The sequence below is a fragment of the Delphinapterus leucas genome, chromosome 12, assembly GCF_059928025.1.
Source record: "Delphinapterus leucas isolate spDelLeu-1000000601 "Yukka" chromosome 12, BTC_Dleu_Yukka2, whole genome shotgun sequence".
Classification (NCBI taxonomy): Eukaryota; Metazoa; Chordata; class Mammalia; order Artiodactyla; family Monodontidae; genus Delphinapterus; species Delphinapterus leucas.
In genome coordinates this window covers 81,543,010-81,557,842 of record NC_143140.1, presented here as the reverse complement: position 1 = coordinate 81,557,842, position 14,833 = coordinate 81,543,010, and the positions used below count along the sequence as shown (strand labels likewise).

The window sequence follows — 14,833 nt, the reverse complement described above, 5'->3', positions numbered from 1 at the left end:
ATTTGGGCTTCTTTTTTAACTGCTGGGTCCAAGCGATTCAGAAAAATTCTAAAAACTTCTGCATGGAAATCAGTAAAGGGTGGATGGAGACCCATTCGGCATATACACTTTCAATGACCTGCAGCTGCACTCCGGGTCAAGTTCTCAAACAAATTCCTTTTCATTAGGAAAATATGTAAAACTCAGGAGACCCTAAGATTCTTTTGGCATACTTCCCTGAACAATTCCCAATACTTTTCATTTTGTCAGGCAGAGCAAATAAAGTGATGTGTAGGTGTAAATACCATGTGAAGTGTAGCTGATGAAATACAGATGATTCTGACGGAATAAGAAATTCTGAAGTTTGAAGAATAGCATTTTAAAATGAATTAATCTGTTTTGCATTTGGGTTATTAATAGTAGAAGGTTTTTTTAATCCCATGGTTTTATATTTTAATCCCACTGTTGATATATTCAAATCACATTTATACATGAATTCAAACGTGCAATAATATTTTATTATTTAGGTTTACTGAAAAATTACTTGGGCATTTGAATTCTTCTAAAGCATGAGAGAAGACTTATGTTATAGTATTCAGGGATAAAAGCAGGACACAAAATGGTATTTATGGCATGATCTCAATGTGTAAAAAGGATAAATGCAGAGATACAATCCTGGAAGGAAATATAAAAATTTTGAATACTTCTGTGTAATGAGAGATTTCGTTTTCTCCTTCTTTTTACTTTTCTTTATGCTAAATTTTTATTCAATGGGTCACTATTATTTTCAGATTAAAAAAAAAACTTTCAGAAAAAAGGAAAAAAATCATTTAATGGACTGGTAATTTATATTTCTTTTTTTCCCTAACATCTTTATTGGAGTATAGTCGCTTTATAATGTTGTGTTGGTTTTTGCTTTATAACAAAGTGAATCAGCTATACATATACATATATCCCCATATCCCCTCCCTCTTGGTCTCCCTCCCACCCTCCCTATCCCACCCCTCTAGGTGGTCACAAAGCACAGAGCTGATCTCCCTGTGCTATGCAGCTGCTTCCCACTAGCCATCTATTTTTCTTTTATTATTTAAAAAAAATTTTATTGGAGTATAGTTGATTTACAATGTTGTGTTAGTTTCTGCTGTACAGCAAAGTGAATCAGTTATACATATACATATATCCACTCTTTTTAAGATTCTTTTCCCATAAAGGTCATTACAGAGTATTGAGAAGAGCTCCCTGGCTATACAGTAGGTCCTTATCACTTATCTATTTTTTATATAGTAGTGTCTATGTGTCAATCCCAATCTCCCAATTTATCCCTCCCACCCGCTTTCCCTCCTGGTAACCACAAGTTTGTTTTCTACATCTGTGACTCTATTTCTGTTTTGCGAATAAGTTTATCTGTATCATTTTTTTTTAGATGTCACATATACGTGATATCATATGATTTTTGTCTTTCTCCATCTGACTTACTTCACTCAGTATGACAATCTCTAGGTCCATCCATGTTGCCACAAATGGCATTATTTCGTTCTTTTTTATGGCTGAGTAATATTCCATTGTATATATGTACCACATCCTTTTTCTTTTTTTGAGTTATGCTTTTTTTTTTGCGTTGTTTTTTTTTAACATCTTTATTGGAGTATAATTGCTTTACAATGGTGTGTTAGTTTCTGCTTTATAACCAAGTGAATCAGCTATACATATACATATATCCGCATATCTCCTCCTGATCCCACCCCTCTAGGTGGTCACAAAGCACCGAGCTGATCTCCCTGTGCTATGCGGCTGCTTCCCACTAGCTCTCTATTTTACATTTGGTAGTGTATATATGTCCATGCCACTCTCTCACTTCCTCCCAGCTTACCCTTCACCCCCCCCATGTCCTCAAGTCCATTCTCTACGTCTGCGTCTTTACTCCTGTCCTGCCCCTAGGTTCTTCAGAACTTTTTTTTTTAGATTCCACATATATGTGTTAGCATACGGTATTTGTTTTTCTCTTTCTGACTTACTTCACTCTGTATGACAGTCTCTAGGTCCATCCACCTCATTACAAATAACTCAATTTCGTTTCTTTTTATGGCTGAGTAATATTCCATTGTATACACGTGCCACATCTTCTTTATCCATTCATCTGTCGATGGACACTTAGGTTGCTTCCATGTCATGGCTATCGTAAATAGTGCTGCAATATACATTGTGGTACATGACTCTTTTTGAATTATGTGGACGGGTAATTCATATTTCTTAAGAAGTTGCAACCATGCGTATAAGGGCTTGATAATGTCACTTTTCCAAAACTGACCTGACAAAAATTAAAGGTGATTTTATTTCAAATGAAGTTTTCATTTTAGATTATAAATGATTGTCTTGCTGTTTTAAAGTGATTTCAAACATCCAGCTATCAAAAGATTAGGTAACAAAGGCAGTTTACACACTTAAAAAATATCTCTTGTTGTGTTGGTGAGGGGAGTTCATTCCTCTCTTATAGAATACACTGTTATATGTCTTTTCTAAAAACCTCTAAGCTCTGAGACAGATGCATATATACATCTCAAAATCCTACCCTCACAGCTTTTCTTTCTCTTTTTTAAAAAAAATTTATTTTTTTTATTTATTTATTTTTGGTTGCACTGGGTCTTCGTTGCTGTGCGCGGGCTTTCTCTAGTTGCAGCGAGTGGGGGCTACTCTTCGTTGCAGTGCACGGGCTTCTCACTGCAGTGGCTTCTCTTGTTGTGGAGCATGGGCCCTAGGCGCACGGGCTTCAGTAGCTGTGGCACGCAGGCTCAGTAGTTGTGGCTCGCGGGCTCAGAGCACAGGCTCAGTAGTTGTGGCGCACGGGTTTAGCTGCTCCGCGGCACGTGGGATCTTCCCAGACCAGGGCTCGAACCCGTGTCCCTTGTGTTTGCACGCAGATTCTTAACCGCTGCGCCACCAGGGAAGCCCCAGCTTCTTTTTCAATGCAGGTGAAAGCAACACAATTTGATTTTTGTTCCTTCATAGGTCTTCGTTATGTAAGGGAATTTATACCACAATTTCAGAAAAAGAACTGTTGACGTCCTTGGGTTAAATCTGTACTTGAGAATTCAGGTTTACTTTTGGCTTCTACGTATGACATGGCAGCCTGGCTTCTTCCGATCAGTTACGCACGTAAAGGCCAGCAGAGACAGAGTGGAATGATGTTCTACTGGGTATGGACCAACACGTAGTGGCAATCTAGGCGGCCAGGCTGGCGGTCACTCTCTGGCATGTGGCTGGAGGCCAGGTTATGACTTCAGGTTTGGAATCTGATAACAATACCATCACAGGTTTTGTTTTACAAGTATCAATTCTGTGTTCCCAGTGAAGGGCAGGGCCATGTCTAGATTTGTGCTTTTATTTCCAATACTGACAAGCCCAAAGAGTAAATCACAGCCCTTCCATGTGAAAAATGGCTGCATGATTCTTCCTTCGTAAACTAAGACCACATCCTCCTGAGTCTTCCTAATTCTTCCTACCTTAAACAGGGTGAGAAAACCAGCAAACCCACTTACCAAGAGCACCTAAATCCTGGAAGAAGGGAAGCAAATCTGTGGATAAGATGCTAAATTTGCTTCTGAAGTTCTTAACGTCTCAGAGTTAATTTATTCACTGTAAACAAACTTGCATGAAGCACACTTCCAGAAAAGCAACACTGACTGACTAGATGTTTGATCCAAACTCTGGGACCCAGGAGTACCCACCCCCTGCCGTCAGCCAGCTCCTTTCACAGATCTACCCCTAGAGGGTGCCTCAGGTGAGGCCAAATCTCCCCTCAAAGAGGTTTCCTACAGCTCAGTTATGGGGACATCAGGGCTGGGGTCCTAGGCTGGAGAGCATCCCATTAGGATTGGGAATCCAGCGGTGGTGAACCTGGAAGTCTGAGAGAGGTTTAAGCCACAGGCAACTGAGGTGCTGCAGCAAGGTATGAATTCCTCAAAAACACAGCCACCGAATGACTCTAGCTGTCCATCCCTCTTAGAAAACAGTAACAGAAGGAGATGGGGAAAGAGGAGCTGGGGGGTGGGATGGGGGGGTGAGGTGGGGGGGCAGAGGGAGGCTAAAGGAAAAAGGGGAAGAGATATGAAGAAATTATTATACCATTAAAGAGGTGATATTATGGATGCTATCTTGCTTTATCTGTAGTTTTATTTTTATTTGTAGGTATGAAAAATTGAATTCATCTCTAGGGATTTTTCCTAAGCAGATTATTGGATAAATGCACAAATAAGCATGCCCATGGTTGTTAATTTCAGCACTGCTTACAATGGCCAAAGATGGGGGACAATTTGAGAGCCCATCAATAGAGAATTGGTTAAATAAATTGTGGGACATCTCTATGATATCTTCAAACCTTTTTTCTGCCTTAATACACTTGAAGAAGAATTAGAAACATGATTTACTATCAGTGGCTGAGCCACAGCTATGTTTCTTGGTGCTGGGAAGATGTGTAGAATGGAACCCACCCTCATCCCAGGCATTTTTACCACCCCCCACCCCAAGCCCTATCCCCCAGCACATTGAAGAATCTGGGATGTGAGCAGTAGCATGTCAGGTAGTCATGCAAAATGATAACATAGCTCTATCCTGACTCACATGGAGCTAGGTATACAACATATTGTTAAATAATCAAGTTGCTTACAGAATATAGCATGTGTACAATGATCTCATTTATGACAGACTGCCTCTGTGTCAAGATGGTCTCAAATGTGAACAGCCGTTTACACTTTCTTGCTTTTACTTTCTGTATTTTTCAAATAGTTTTACAAGTATGCATGACTTTTATAACCAGAAAAAGAAATAAAGCACTTACATGAATAATCAGATATGTAAAAACCAAGCTAACTGTAAGTCAAGTCCAGTTACAAAAATGTCTCTGCCTGTTAACAAATAGGGTTTTGTGCCCCAAGCCTTGGCCTATATATCATTAGTAAGTCAGTGCAATGACATTTCAAGACAACAGAGGAAATTATACAGTCTCCTAATGCTCCCTCACATGCTCCTAATGCTCACATTAAATAAATATTTGAAATCCCTTGTTTTCTATTGTTTTTCAGCTGATGAATGTATTTCTTTTTTTAAAAAAGAGGCAAAATAAAGCAAAGGGCTCCTTTTCACAAAAACTGTGCATTTGCCTTTTGTAAAACGAGCAACACAAATGTAAATGGCCCAATATTAATTCTGAAATGCGAGAAAGAGAGATGAGTTTTTGTAATGCAAAGTCATAAATATTAAGGATACTAATCAAAAAGTCTAAGTCTCACACAATGATCCGTTCATTTTCCAATGTTATTTCTAAGTAGGAAAACAACCCATTCAGCTCAAAATATTTTATTTTCAATTCTTCTTTTAATTTTTATCATGAAAAGCGAAATGAAAAATCCAAGGCAGAACCAGGGTGATCAAAACACAATATGGGAAACAAAAAGCAAAGTCCTGGATTAGGAACTCGTTACACTGTATATTCTGTGGAGGAGACTCATTTGTTTTACACTAAAAATAAAAACTTACCTCATGTCAAATGAAGGACTGCCAAGGGAAATGGACAAAATAATGTCAGGCTGGAGAAGAGGATGGATTTGAGGGGTGTGGTGACAGATACAAACAGGGAAGAGAGTTTTATAAACATCTTCTCAGTGAAAGAGATTTTAAAAGTAGTCTTACCCAGCAACTAAGACGTATTTTCCATCTGCTTGATCCTTTAACCTTTCTAGCAGGGACAAACGGACTTTGGCTTTGCTTTTGCCATAGATTTCAATTTCATCTGCAAGCAACCCTATCTCCTTGGCAAGGATATCCACAGCTTTTGGAGTCTGTGCTCTTGAAATCTCGATATCACTGGGTGGGGAAACATAAGAGGTAAGAGAGTCTGCTCAGCTTAGGTGGTCGCTGTTTGAGTAGAAAACAGCCGTACACCATGCCAACAATTAGATCCAATGGCTTTGTGGTCCTTTTTCCCAAGTAGGATTAAGTACAACTGCTAACAATTAAAGTGCGTAAGAAAACGGTACATTGCTTTAGATAGAGAAGCAACTCTTAAAAACTAGATTATAGAATTCTTCCCAGGTGCCAGGATACACCTCTGCCATAGGAAAGGAGATGGATTATTACCATGTGTCCAAAGGCCACCCCTAAAGATAACTCCATGATAGAGCACAGTGTTTTTTTATGGGTCATCGCTGAATTCCTTAACCAGGAATAGAGGGGTTATTGCATAATGCTTTATTACTGGGCTAGCCACATGTGTCTCTTGGCAATTCAAAAATGTGGAAATACTCTTTTGTTTTATCTGTGTCCATATTTTCCCTCTCAAGTCAAAAATCAGATTTCAAAATATTTCATTAAGCACATAACTGTCGGTAAATGGAGCTAGTGCCTGAGGCTCAACTTCAGACACAGGAAATTTTAGGAACTCCAGAGTGTCACTGGGTAAACAACTCAACTATTCTATGTCACTGGTTAAGATGTGCAAGCTGCAGCTCATCTTAACAGGAGTGCTATGAAAATCAAAAGACTTCTCAGAGAGTCTTTTGGGGCTCCTGAGCTCAGCCACTTCTTTCATCGGGGGTCTGGCCCATCCATCTGTCTGTGACTTGGTCTTGAGGGCTGATGTCTGACAATGCAGCAGTTTCCTGATTCACCCTGGGGCCCCTATCTGGCGGCGCAGCGGTCTCTCCACTGGTAGGCAGCCCCCTGCTCTATTTTTTCCTGTTGCTACCACAGACAATCTCTCAGTCCTCATACTACCCTCTGTTCTCCTCCATGACCCCATGGAGCCTGACTTTGGTGCAAGAGGTAACAGTAAACCTACTTCCACTGCCCACTAGAGCGGGAGAGGGGGAAGGGTGCCTCTGCCCAGATGTGGGCGGAGCTCTGTACCTGCAGCTAGGTAACCCCTTTCCCAGGTCCACCTACATTGTCCTTTCTGATTCTCCCCCCACCAACTGCACCCCAGCCTTCACTGTCCGTGCTCCCACTTCATTTCGCCTTCCTGACTACACCTTTTTTTCTGTTTCTCTCCTCCCACAATCTCCTAAATTGAAGAGCCTACTCTTGCAAAACCTCCACGGTTTTCTCTTCACTAGCTGAAGAGTGATGGTGACATCATTTTGATTTTCTGAGTGATTTATAAACTACTCAGCCTGCCTTTCTTTCCCCAGTGGCTGTAGGAGTCAAATTTGGTTAAGCAATTTAGGGGCTTTTCCCCCCAAGTGGAATTTATTTGGATTTGTACACAATTTGGCTGAGTCCCTCTCAAGTTTTTTTCAGCTCTCTGTAAGTAGAATTTACTCATTGACTTTTAAATATGAAGGTTCCATAACAACATAAGTAACCTCAAAAACTATTTTATGAAACAGACTGCACAACTACAGAGATGATATTACAAAGAACATTCCTTGGAATTTATGTATTAATGAACACAGAAGATGACTAAGACGTTTAGTCTATTTGAGGTGTGAAAACATAGCTTGGAGGGCTTCACCAGCCTGGTGGGTATAATCGAACCTTAGTGTTGGGCTGTGGCCCAAGGAAACAGAGGTCAATTCTGAAAAGCAACTGGTTATCAAGTGAAAAATGAGTCAATTCCGGGTGGTGTTATCTCCTACATCCTGTGTATTCCATGCTGGCAGACAACATCACCTGGTTAAGCGCTGGACTTATGGGCGTCCTGTAGGAAGGGGATTGGGCCAATTCACAGGAGGAGGGGTGGCCATGGGGGATTCACTACGAGGCTGGAAAATGCATTTGCCTGGCTCAGATAGCTTATCTAGCGAACTGTTCCAAAATCACATGCTGAGACTGTCCTGCAGTTTGTATTTCCAAATGTATATAGAGGGAATATGTAGCTTACACTTCATTAAACACCACGCTGAAGAAAATATCCATCTGGACCCTCCCAGAGTGTCCTGTCAGAGAGCAGATACCACCACGTTCTGAAGAAGGCAGAGCTCCGGTCCCACGTCTAATGGCGTTTGGTTTGGTTGGTCATTTACCCACAGCGTAGAAACCTACAAGGCCCTGAAGACCAAGCTGACGTGTGTGTTGGGCATTTCTAACACTGAAAAGCATATTCCAAATATGACATTACCGTATTCTGTCAAATCTAAGATACCATTATTTTAAGAAAAAACACTGCCACTGAATACAGGGTACATCATTGACAATAAGGTGCATCCTGATTTCAGAAACTAAAAAAATCTACATCTTAGAACTGACAGAATATGGTCAACATGTTCATTATCATTTAATTTTGGAGGAATTAAATGACAGAAAAAAATGGTGCAGCAGGACTTCCCTGGCGGTCCAGTGGTTAAGACTTTGCGCTCCCAATGCCGGGGGCATGGTTCGACCCCTGGTCAGGGAAATAAGGTCCCGCACGCCGCACAGCATGGCCCAAAAAAAAAAAAAAAAAGAAAAAAGGAGAAAAAATAGTGCAGCAATTCGATTAGAGAAAATTATCCACCATGAAAGCCATAACACCACAAGTTGTGCCCCCATCCAATGGGTAACTTTGGATATCTAAGGCACTTTGGTGAGCCGATGTCAGTATAAACAAATCACCTGAATACCTTGGTACGGGGGACAGAGGCTGAAGTTTCAAGCAGTGAAGTCTCCACCTCCTGTACTGCTGCTCACAGAACCATCTCCTTCTGCTACTAACCATGTTCTTCAATAGGGATAGGAAGGAAAGCATGTTAGAAAAGTAAAAGCTGACAGGTTACACATCTAAACTATGAAAATATCGAATATCGTTCAGGGATATTGTCATGAAAAGGAGTATAAGTTGCACAGTAATCCAAGTGAACACCAGGACTAATTTTATTCACATGTAGTTAAATGTGCAGATTTTTCTTAAAAAAGAAAATGTGAGATACAAGTACTATTAAAGTTTGTATTCACTAAAGGCATCAAGTACATGGATTACAATTATAGCATCACCTCAGAGAAGAAAAATGAGGGAAACATGAGAATGCATGACAGGCTAGCTGGGATGCCCAGCTTCACCAAAAATCTGCACTATTGCAAGCATAATCCTTCTACAGTTGATATAATAGAACAAGCAAACCGAATTATCAGTGATACATATATATATATACACACATATATATATACATACACACACACACACACACACACACACATATATATAGAAATAATATTTGCCTTTAGTTGCAATGTAACACAGATGCCTCACAGAAATGCACTACGTCCCATTTTGAAGTAAAATTTTTAATTGTGTATTGCATGTATTAAGAAAGAAATGAACTAAAACCTGCTTCTGTTTAATTAGAGGCTCCGGTTTCCCTACTGCTACTTAACGCCTCTGCTGGCCGGCACCCGCACTGCAGGCTTCAGCACCAGCCTAGCGCACAGGAGTGGGGAGCCGGAGACCTTGGGCTTTAGGTCACACAGATAGCGGTGGTTCGAAAAGATGTCCACAAACTCTTTAACACTCCTGTCTTCAAGAGGTGAGCCCAATTCCCTTTCCCTGGGTTGTGAACTACATTGGTGGCTCAGTTCTAGCAAAGAAGAAAAGAGGAAGTGGTGGCATGTGACTTTGGAGACTGGGTCATAAAACCTACTGCAGTTTCCTCCTTGCTCTCTCCTTTGATCCCTCATTCTGGGGGAAGTCAGCTGCCACATCGTGAGCAGCCCCATGGAAAAATCCAGGTGATGAGGAACAAAGGCATCCTGCCCATAGCCAAAGAGGGTTTAAGTACCGCATGCCAATAGCCATGTGAGGGTGCCATCTTGACCTTCAGATGACTAGGGCCCCGCCATCTTGATTTCAACCACATGAGAGACTCCAAGCCAGAACCATCCAGCTACGCGGCTCCAAGTATGTGACCCACAGAAACTGAGATAATAAATGTTTGTTGTTTTAAATGGCTAAATCTGGGGGGTAATTTATTACACATCAATAGATAACTAATAGAGGACCCTGATGTGGGTCCCTGCCCCATACTTGTCATGTGACCAAAGGCAAGTAGCTTAAATTTTCCAAGTCTCCATCTTCTCATCTAGCAAATGGGAATAACACTATCTTACAGGATTGTTGTGAGAATTAAATGACATCATGTTTGTAAAGTGTTTGACACTGCGTCTGCTAAACAGGCAACACTTCCAAATGTTGGCAACTATTCACTGAAGCTCCAAACTCAAAAATTCTCAAATAGCTGTGTCAGACAAACCTGAATCCGCAGAGCGGCAGCAAGGAGACTCACGTCTTCTGCGATGGGGCCAGTACCATGGATACCGGGAGAACTGCATCCAAGCTTCCCTGGAAAAAAAAAAAAAGACTTTCAGCACATCGTTCTTGTGAAATGCCAGGACGTTGAATGATGTCCTCGTTTTCAACCAACCAAGTTAGGATGTCGTGGCACAGCTACAGATAGGTTACCAGGTAGGTCCTGGCACAGCCTTGGGGCTCTCAATTGGGCCACATATTTGGAGTCTGACTGCTTTAAAGTCTTGCCTCTACCTCTTACTAGCAATTGTGACTCTGGGCCTGTTAATTAATGTTGTTCAACCTTGTAGAGTTTTGTGAGAATTCAATGTGATGTGGTAATGTAAAGTGCTTGTCATATCGTATGCACGTTTAAACAATAAATTAAAAAATCAAAGCAATTTCATGTATGAATACAAAGTATTGGGTTGGCCAAAAAGTTCGTTTGGGTTTTTCCACAACATCTTACGGAAAAACCCGAACAAACTTTTTGGCCAACCCTATATAAAAAGGAAGACTAAAACACCTATAGGACAAGCTAGTTAAAGTGTTCTGTGAACGACCAGGCTTTCTTGGATAATTTTTTTAAATCCCTGTCATAAAAGTGACAGAGCCAATTTTCCATCTAAACTGAGAAATTATATTTTAGGGCATTAATTTTGAGGATTACCTGGATTTCAAAACACAGAGGCATTTTATAAGAATTCTACTGTGGTTGGCACTTAGGAAGTTTATGAAAAGTAAACATACATGTAAAATGCTTTAGTCTACATCCTCTCTTAGAGAAGAGAAACATTGCTAATAGTAACTTTTTTGAAGTAAGAAACTATTTCCTTCTTTTTCCACCACTCTACTCTTTATTTATTTATTTAATTTTTTTTACCATCTTTATTGGAGTATAACTGCTTTACAATGGTGTGTTACTTTCTGCTGTATAACACAGTGAATCAGCTATACGTATACATATATCCCCATATCCCCTCTTGCATCTCCCTCTGACCCTCCCTATCCCACCACTCTAGGTGGTCACAAAGCACCGAGCTGATCTCCCTGTGCTATGCGGCTGCTTCCTACTAGCTATCTATTTTACATTTGGTAGTGTATATATTGGACCACGCCACTTTTTAAAAAAAAAACTATTTATTTATTTATTTATTTGTTTGTTTTTGGCTGCGTTGAGTCTTCATTGCTGCGCGTGGGCTTTCTCTAGTTGTGGCGAGCGGGGGCTACCCTTCCTTGCGGTACGAGGGCTTCTCATTATGGTGGCTTCTCTTGTTGCGGAGCACGGGCTCTAGGCACGAGGGCTTCAGTAGTTGTGGCACATGGGCTCAGTAGTTGTGGCTCACAGGCTCTAGAGCGCAGGCTCAGTAGTTGTGGCAGACGGGCTTAGGTGCTCCACGGCATGTGGCATCTCCCTGGACCAGGTGTCGAACCCGCGTCCCCTGCATTGGCAGGTGGATTCTTAACCACTGTGCCACTAGGGAAGTCCATGAGCACTCTACTTTTAAATTATCCATTTTCCTGGAAGTTCTTTGCAAGAAGGAGCATGAAACAAAAGTAAGTGTTTTGTAACGTTCTATTGTCAAATGTATTAAGGGTGTTGGAAAATCATATCCCTCAGGTGTTGTTTAAAGATTAGCAACGCTTCAGTTTTATAAATCATATTTAGGCAAAAGCCAAGAGTCTAGAGAATGAGAGAGATTTGTTTTCTTTTGTTTGAACCACTAGAGATCTGACCTAAAGCTCTTATCCAGCCACTAACGAAAAGAAATACGCTTCCCTCTTTCTTACCTCTATCTTTAAATGATAGAGAAATAAGAAAAAGCTACATTCTAGGATGTGATCTCAACTTATAAATGCATGTTACAGGAATAAATCACAAATACCCATGTGAATGAAGACTATTTCACCTACAGAATTACACAGTGAATAATTTCTCCCATACTCTTAGCCACTGTCTTGCATAAAATAGAATATGGCTAAAACAAATGAAGACTTTAAAACACAACACAAAAGACACATACACTCATATTTCAAACTTTAGGAGAATCTTGTAGGGACCAATATTTCTCTTTCTGAAGAAGAGTTATCTGAATTCCAGCAATGCTTTTAGTATGTTATTTTCTTTTCCTTCTACTATATTCCATCCAATAAAATTGAGTGTAATTTTTTCATGGGAAAAAATCTAAGATGGTTATCTCAAGTTGACTGGGTCAGAAGTTACTTTCTTCTCTTCTATTGTATACTTCAAAAATTTTCTATCATAACCACTGTATCATTTTTGTAGTAGGAATCAATGCAATCTTAAAATGGATTGTAAGTTCTGAATCTGGAGAAATTGAAGCAATTAAGATGGTAACTCAGTGAATCAGGAATACATTCTTAATAAATTTCTTGGCTAAGGAGAATTGAAAAAGGAAATCATTACGTCACCCCCTTGCCTATGTAGAGGCAGGGCCCCACCCGGAGGGGTGTCCACACTCAGTCTGTGAGTCCAGCAGGGCTCCCATCCCAAACCAAATGGGTCTTTTCACTTCCCACTAACCACTCCCCATTAACTCACAGTTCCTTCCTCCAGGGACAAGTCAGTGAATCACTTTAGAACATGGCCTTTCACTTATAATTTTTCTTATAATAACGGAACTTGCCACAATCGGAAAATTTAAGGCTGAAGTGTTATAAGACTTTCCCTGGAAATCAGGACAATCCTTTTCTGAAAGGAGCTGTTTTGAGGCCACCCTGGGGATTTTAGCAACTTTGATTAGCATGAGTCCTGGGATGCAGCCCAGGGCTCCCTGCTGACTTATGTGTGCTTAGGATGATGCTGTGAACTACTCTGACCCATAAAGTTGCTGTTTTGATACTGTTCTCTGGGCCCAAGTATTAAGACCAGTTTCTCCTTTGTCCCACTTGGTACATCAGGAAGTAAGTTTGAATATCAGAGTGCACGGCGGCGTTGCTTAGGGTGATTCCTGACCTTTCGCAAGCACAGCATTACAAAGTCACAGCCCACTCCCTTCATTTGAAATAATTGTTTTAAAAAGAAAATTATTCTCACAGCTAGAAAACTGAACACTGCTATGTCCCTGTTTTCAATCTAAACATTAGACTCATGCCATAGAAGAGTGAACAGATCCAACAAGTTAGGTGTAATTGTTTTCCGAGCACTGCTTCTGGGATATCAGCCATCAGGCAAATCTCTCTGGGGATTAGGTATTCAATAAAATGGCTCTATAGAATTACCTCATCATAAATCACCATATTCTATCTATTTTTACAAGGGGCGGTGGGAAGGGGAAGCCTGCACCATTAAGATGACCATGAAAATTTCATTATAAAGCCCTGCCTTCACCCAATCATAAGTGTATTAAAAATTCTTTTTCTCTGAAGTTTAAATAAAAGCAACTTTCCTTTTAATAATGTTTGAAAAAGATCTTCATTTGTTTAAAGTGGAAAGTTATATATAAAAGAGAGGGAAAATGCCTTTCTCCAATTTACTCATAGATTAAATTTTCATGCTAATTAAAGTTGCTAAAATTAAAAGTCTTGGACTTCCCTGGTGGTGCAGTGGTTGAAAATCCACCTGCCAATGCAGGGGGCATGGGTTCGAGCCCCGGTCCGGGACGATCCCACATGCCGTGGAGCAACTAAGCCCATGTGCCACAACTACTGAGCCCACATGCTGCAACTACTGAAGCCCGTGCGCCTAGAGCCTGTGCTCCACAACAAGAGAAGCCACCACAATGAGAAGCCCGTGCACCTCAACGAAGAGTAGCCCCTGCTCACCGCAACTAGGGAAAGCCCACACTCAGCAGCGAAAACAAAACAAAACAAAAAAACTTTTGACAACTGAGAAATGTAATGCTATCATAAACAGTACTGACTGGAAAACGTTCATCCATTTAATCAGAGTAGCATTTTTCATCTTTGCCTTTGTGCCGTCAGCCCTGTTTTTAAGTGGGATACAAGTTCAAGGAAATGTCTCTATATCTGCAACTAACTTAAAAGTGCAATCAGGGCTTCCCTGCTGGCGCAGTGGTTGAGAGTCCGCCTGCCGATGCAGGGGACACGGGTTCGTGCCCCGGTCCGGGAAAATCCCACAGGCCGCGGAGCGGCTGGGCCCGTGAGCCACGGCCGCTGAGCCTGCGCGTCCGGAGCCTGTGCTCCGCAACGGGAGAGGCCACAACAGTGAGAGGCCCGCGTACCGCAAAAAAAAAAAAAGTGCAATCAATTAGAGTACAATTCTGAGTCCATGTTTATTCACTCAGTATTTACTGATCCCTTCCTACGCGTCGGCACCGTTCTGGGCACTGGGCATTCAAAAATCAATAAAACCACTACTACTGGACCAGATAAATTGAAAATAAACTAACTGCAATCAGTCTACATACAGAATTGTTAAAACATAATGCTTGGTCTTATTTTTTTCCCTCAAGAGAACTGTTACAACTAAATCTAATGTTTTTAAAATGCCTTTAAAAAATAAAAGTCCTAAAAAGAAACTTATTAGAAATGGGGCACCGTTTCACCAATAAAACATATGGCTCATGGGGATTCCCAAAGAACACTGAAGCAGACTCTCCTATCTCCAGCCAGGATTGTACC

At 40.9% G+C, this 14,833-nt stretch overlaps 1 protein-coding gene across 6 annotated transcripts in view; it reads right to left on the bottom strand.

Annotated features, from left to right (window-relative positions):
- Positions 1–14,833, bottom strand: part of MTHFD1L (methylenetetrahydrofolate dehydrogenase (NADP+ dependent) 1 like) — a 225,912-nt gene that overhangs the window by 179,603 nt on the left and 31,476 nt on the right. For all 6 annotated transcript variants that reach the window (XR_016395253.1, XR_016395255.1, XR_016395254.1 and 3 more), the window contains 3 exons: positions 10,194–10,282; positions 8,571–8,668; positions 5,665–5,838 (listed from right to left, as the gene is read on the bottom strand). Coding sequence is in view for 3 of the 6 variants with exons in the window: in XM_022559240.2 (XP_022414948.2) it covers positions 5,665–5,838; positions 8,571–8,668; positions 10,194–10,282 (361 nt within the window). In the remaining 3 variants the exon portion in view is untranslated. The remainder of the gene's footprint in view (positions 1–5,664; positions 5,839–8,570; positions 8,669–10,193; positions 10,283–14,833) is intronic.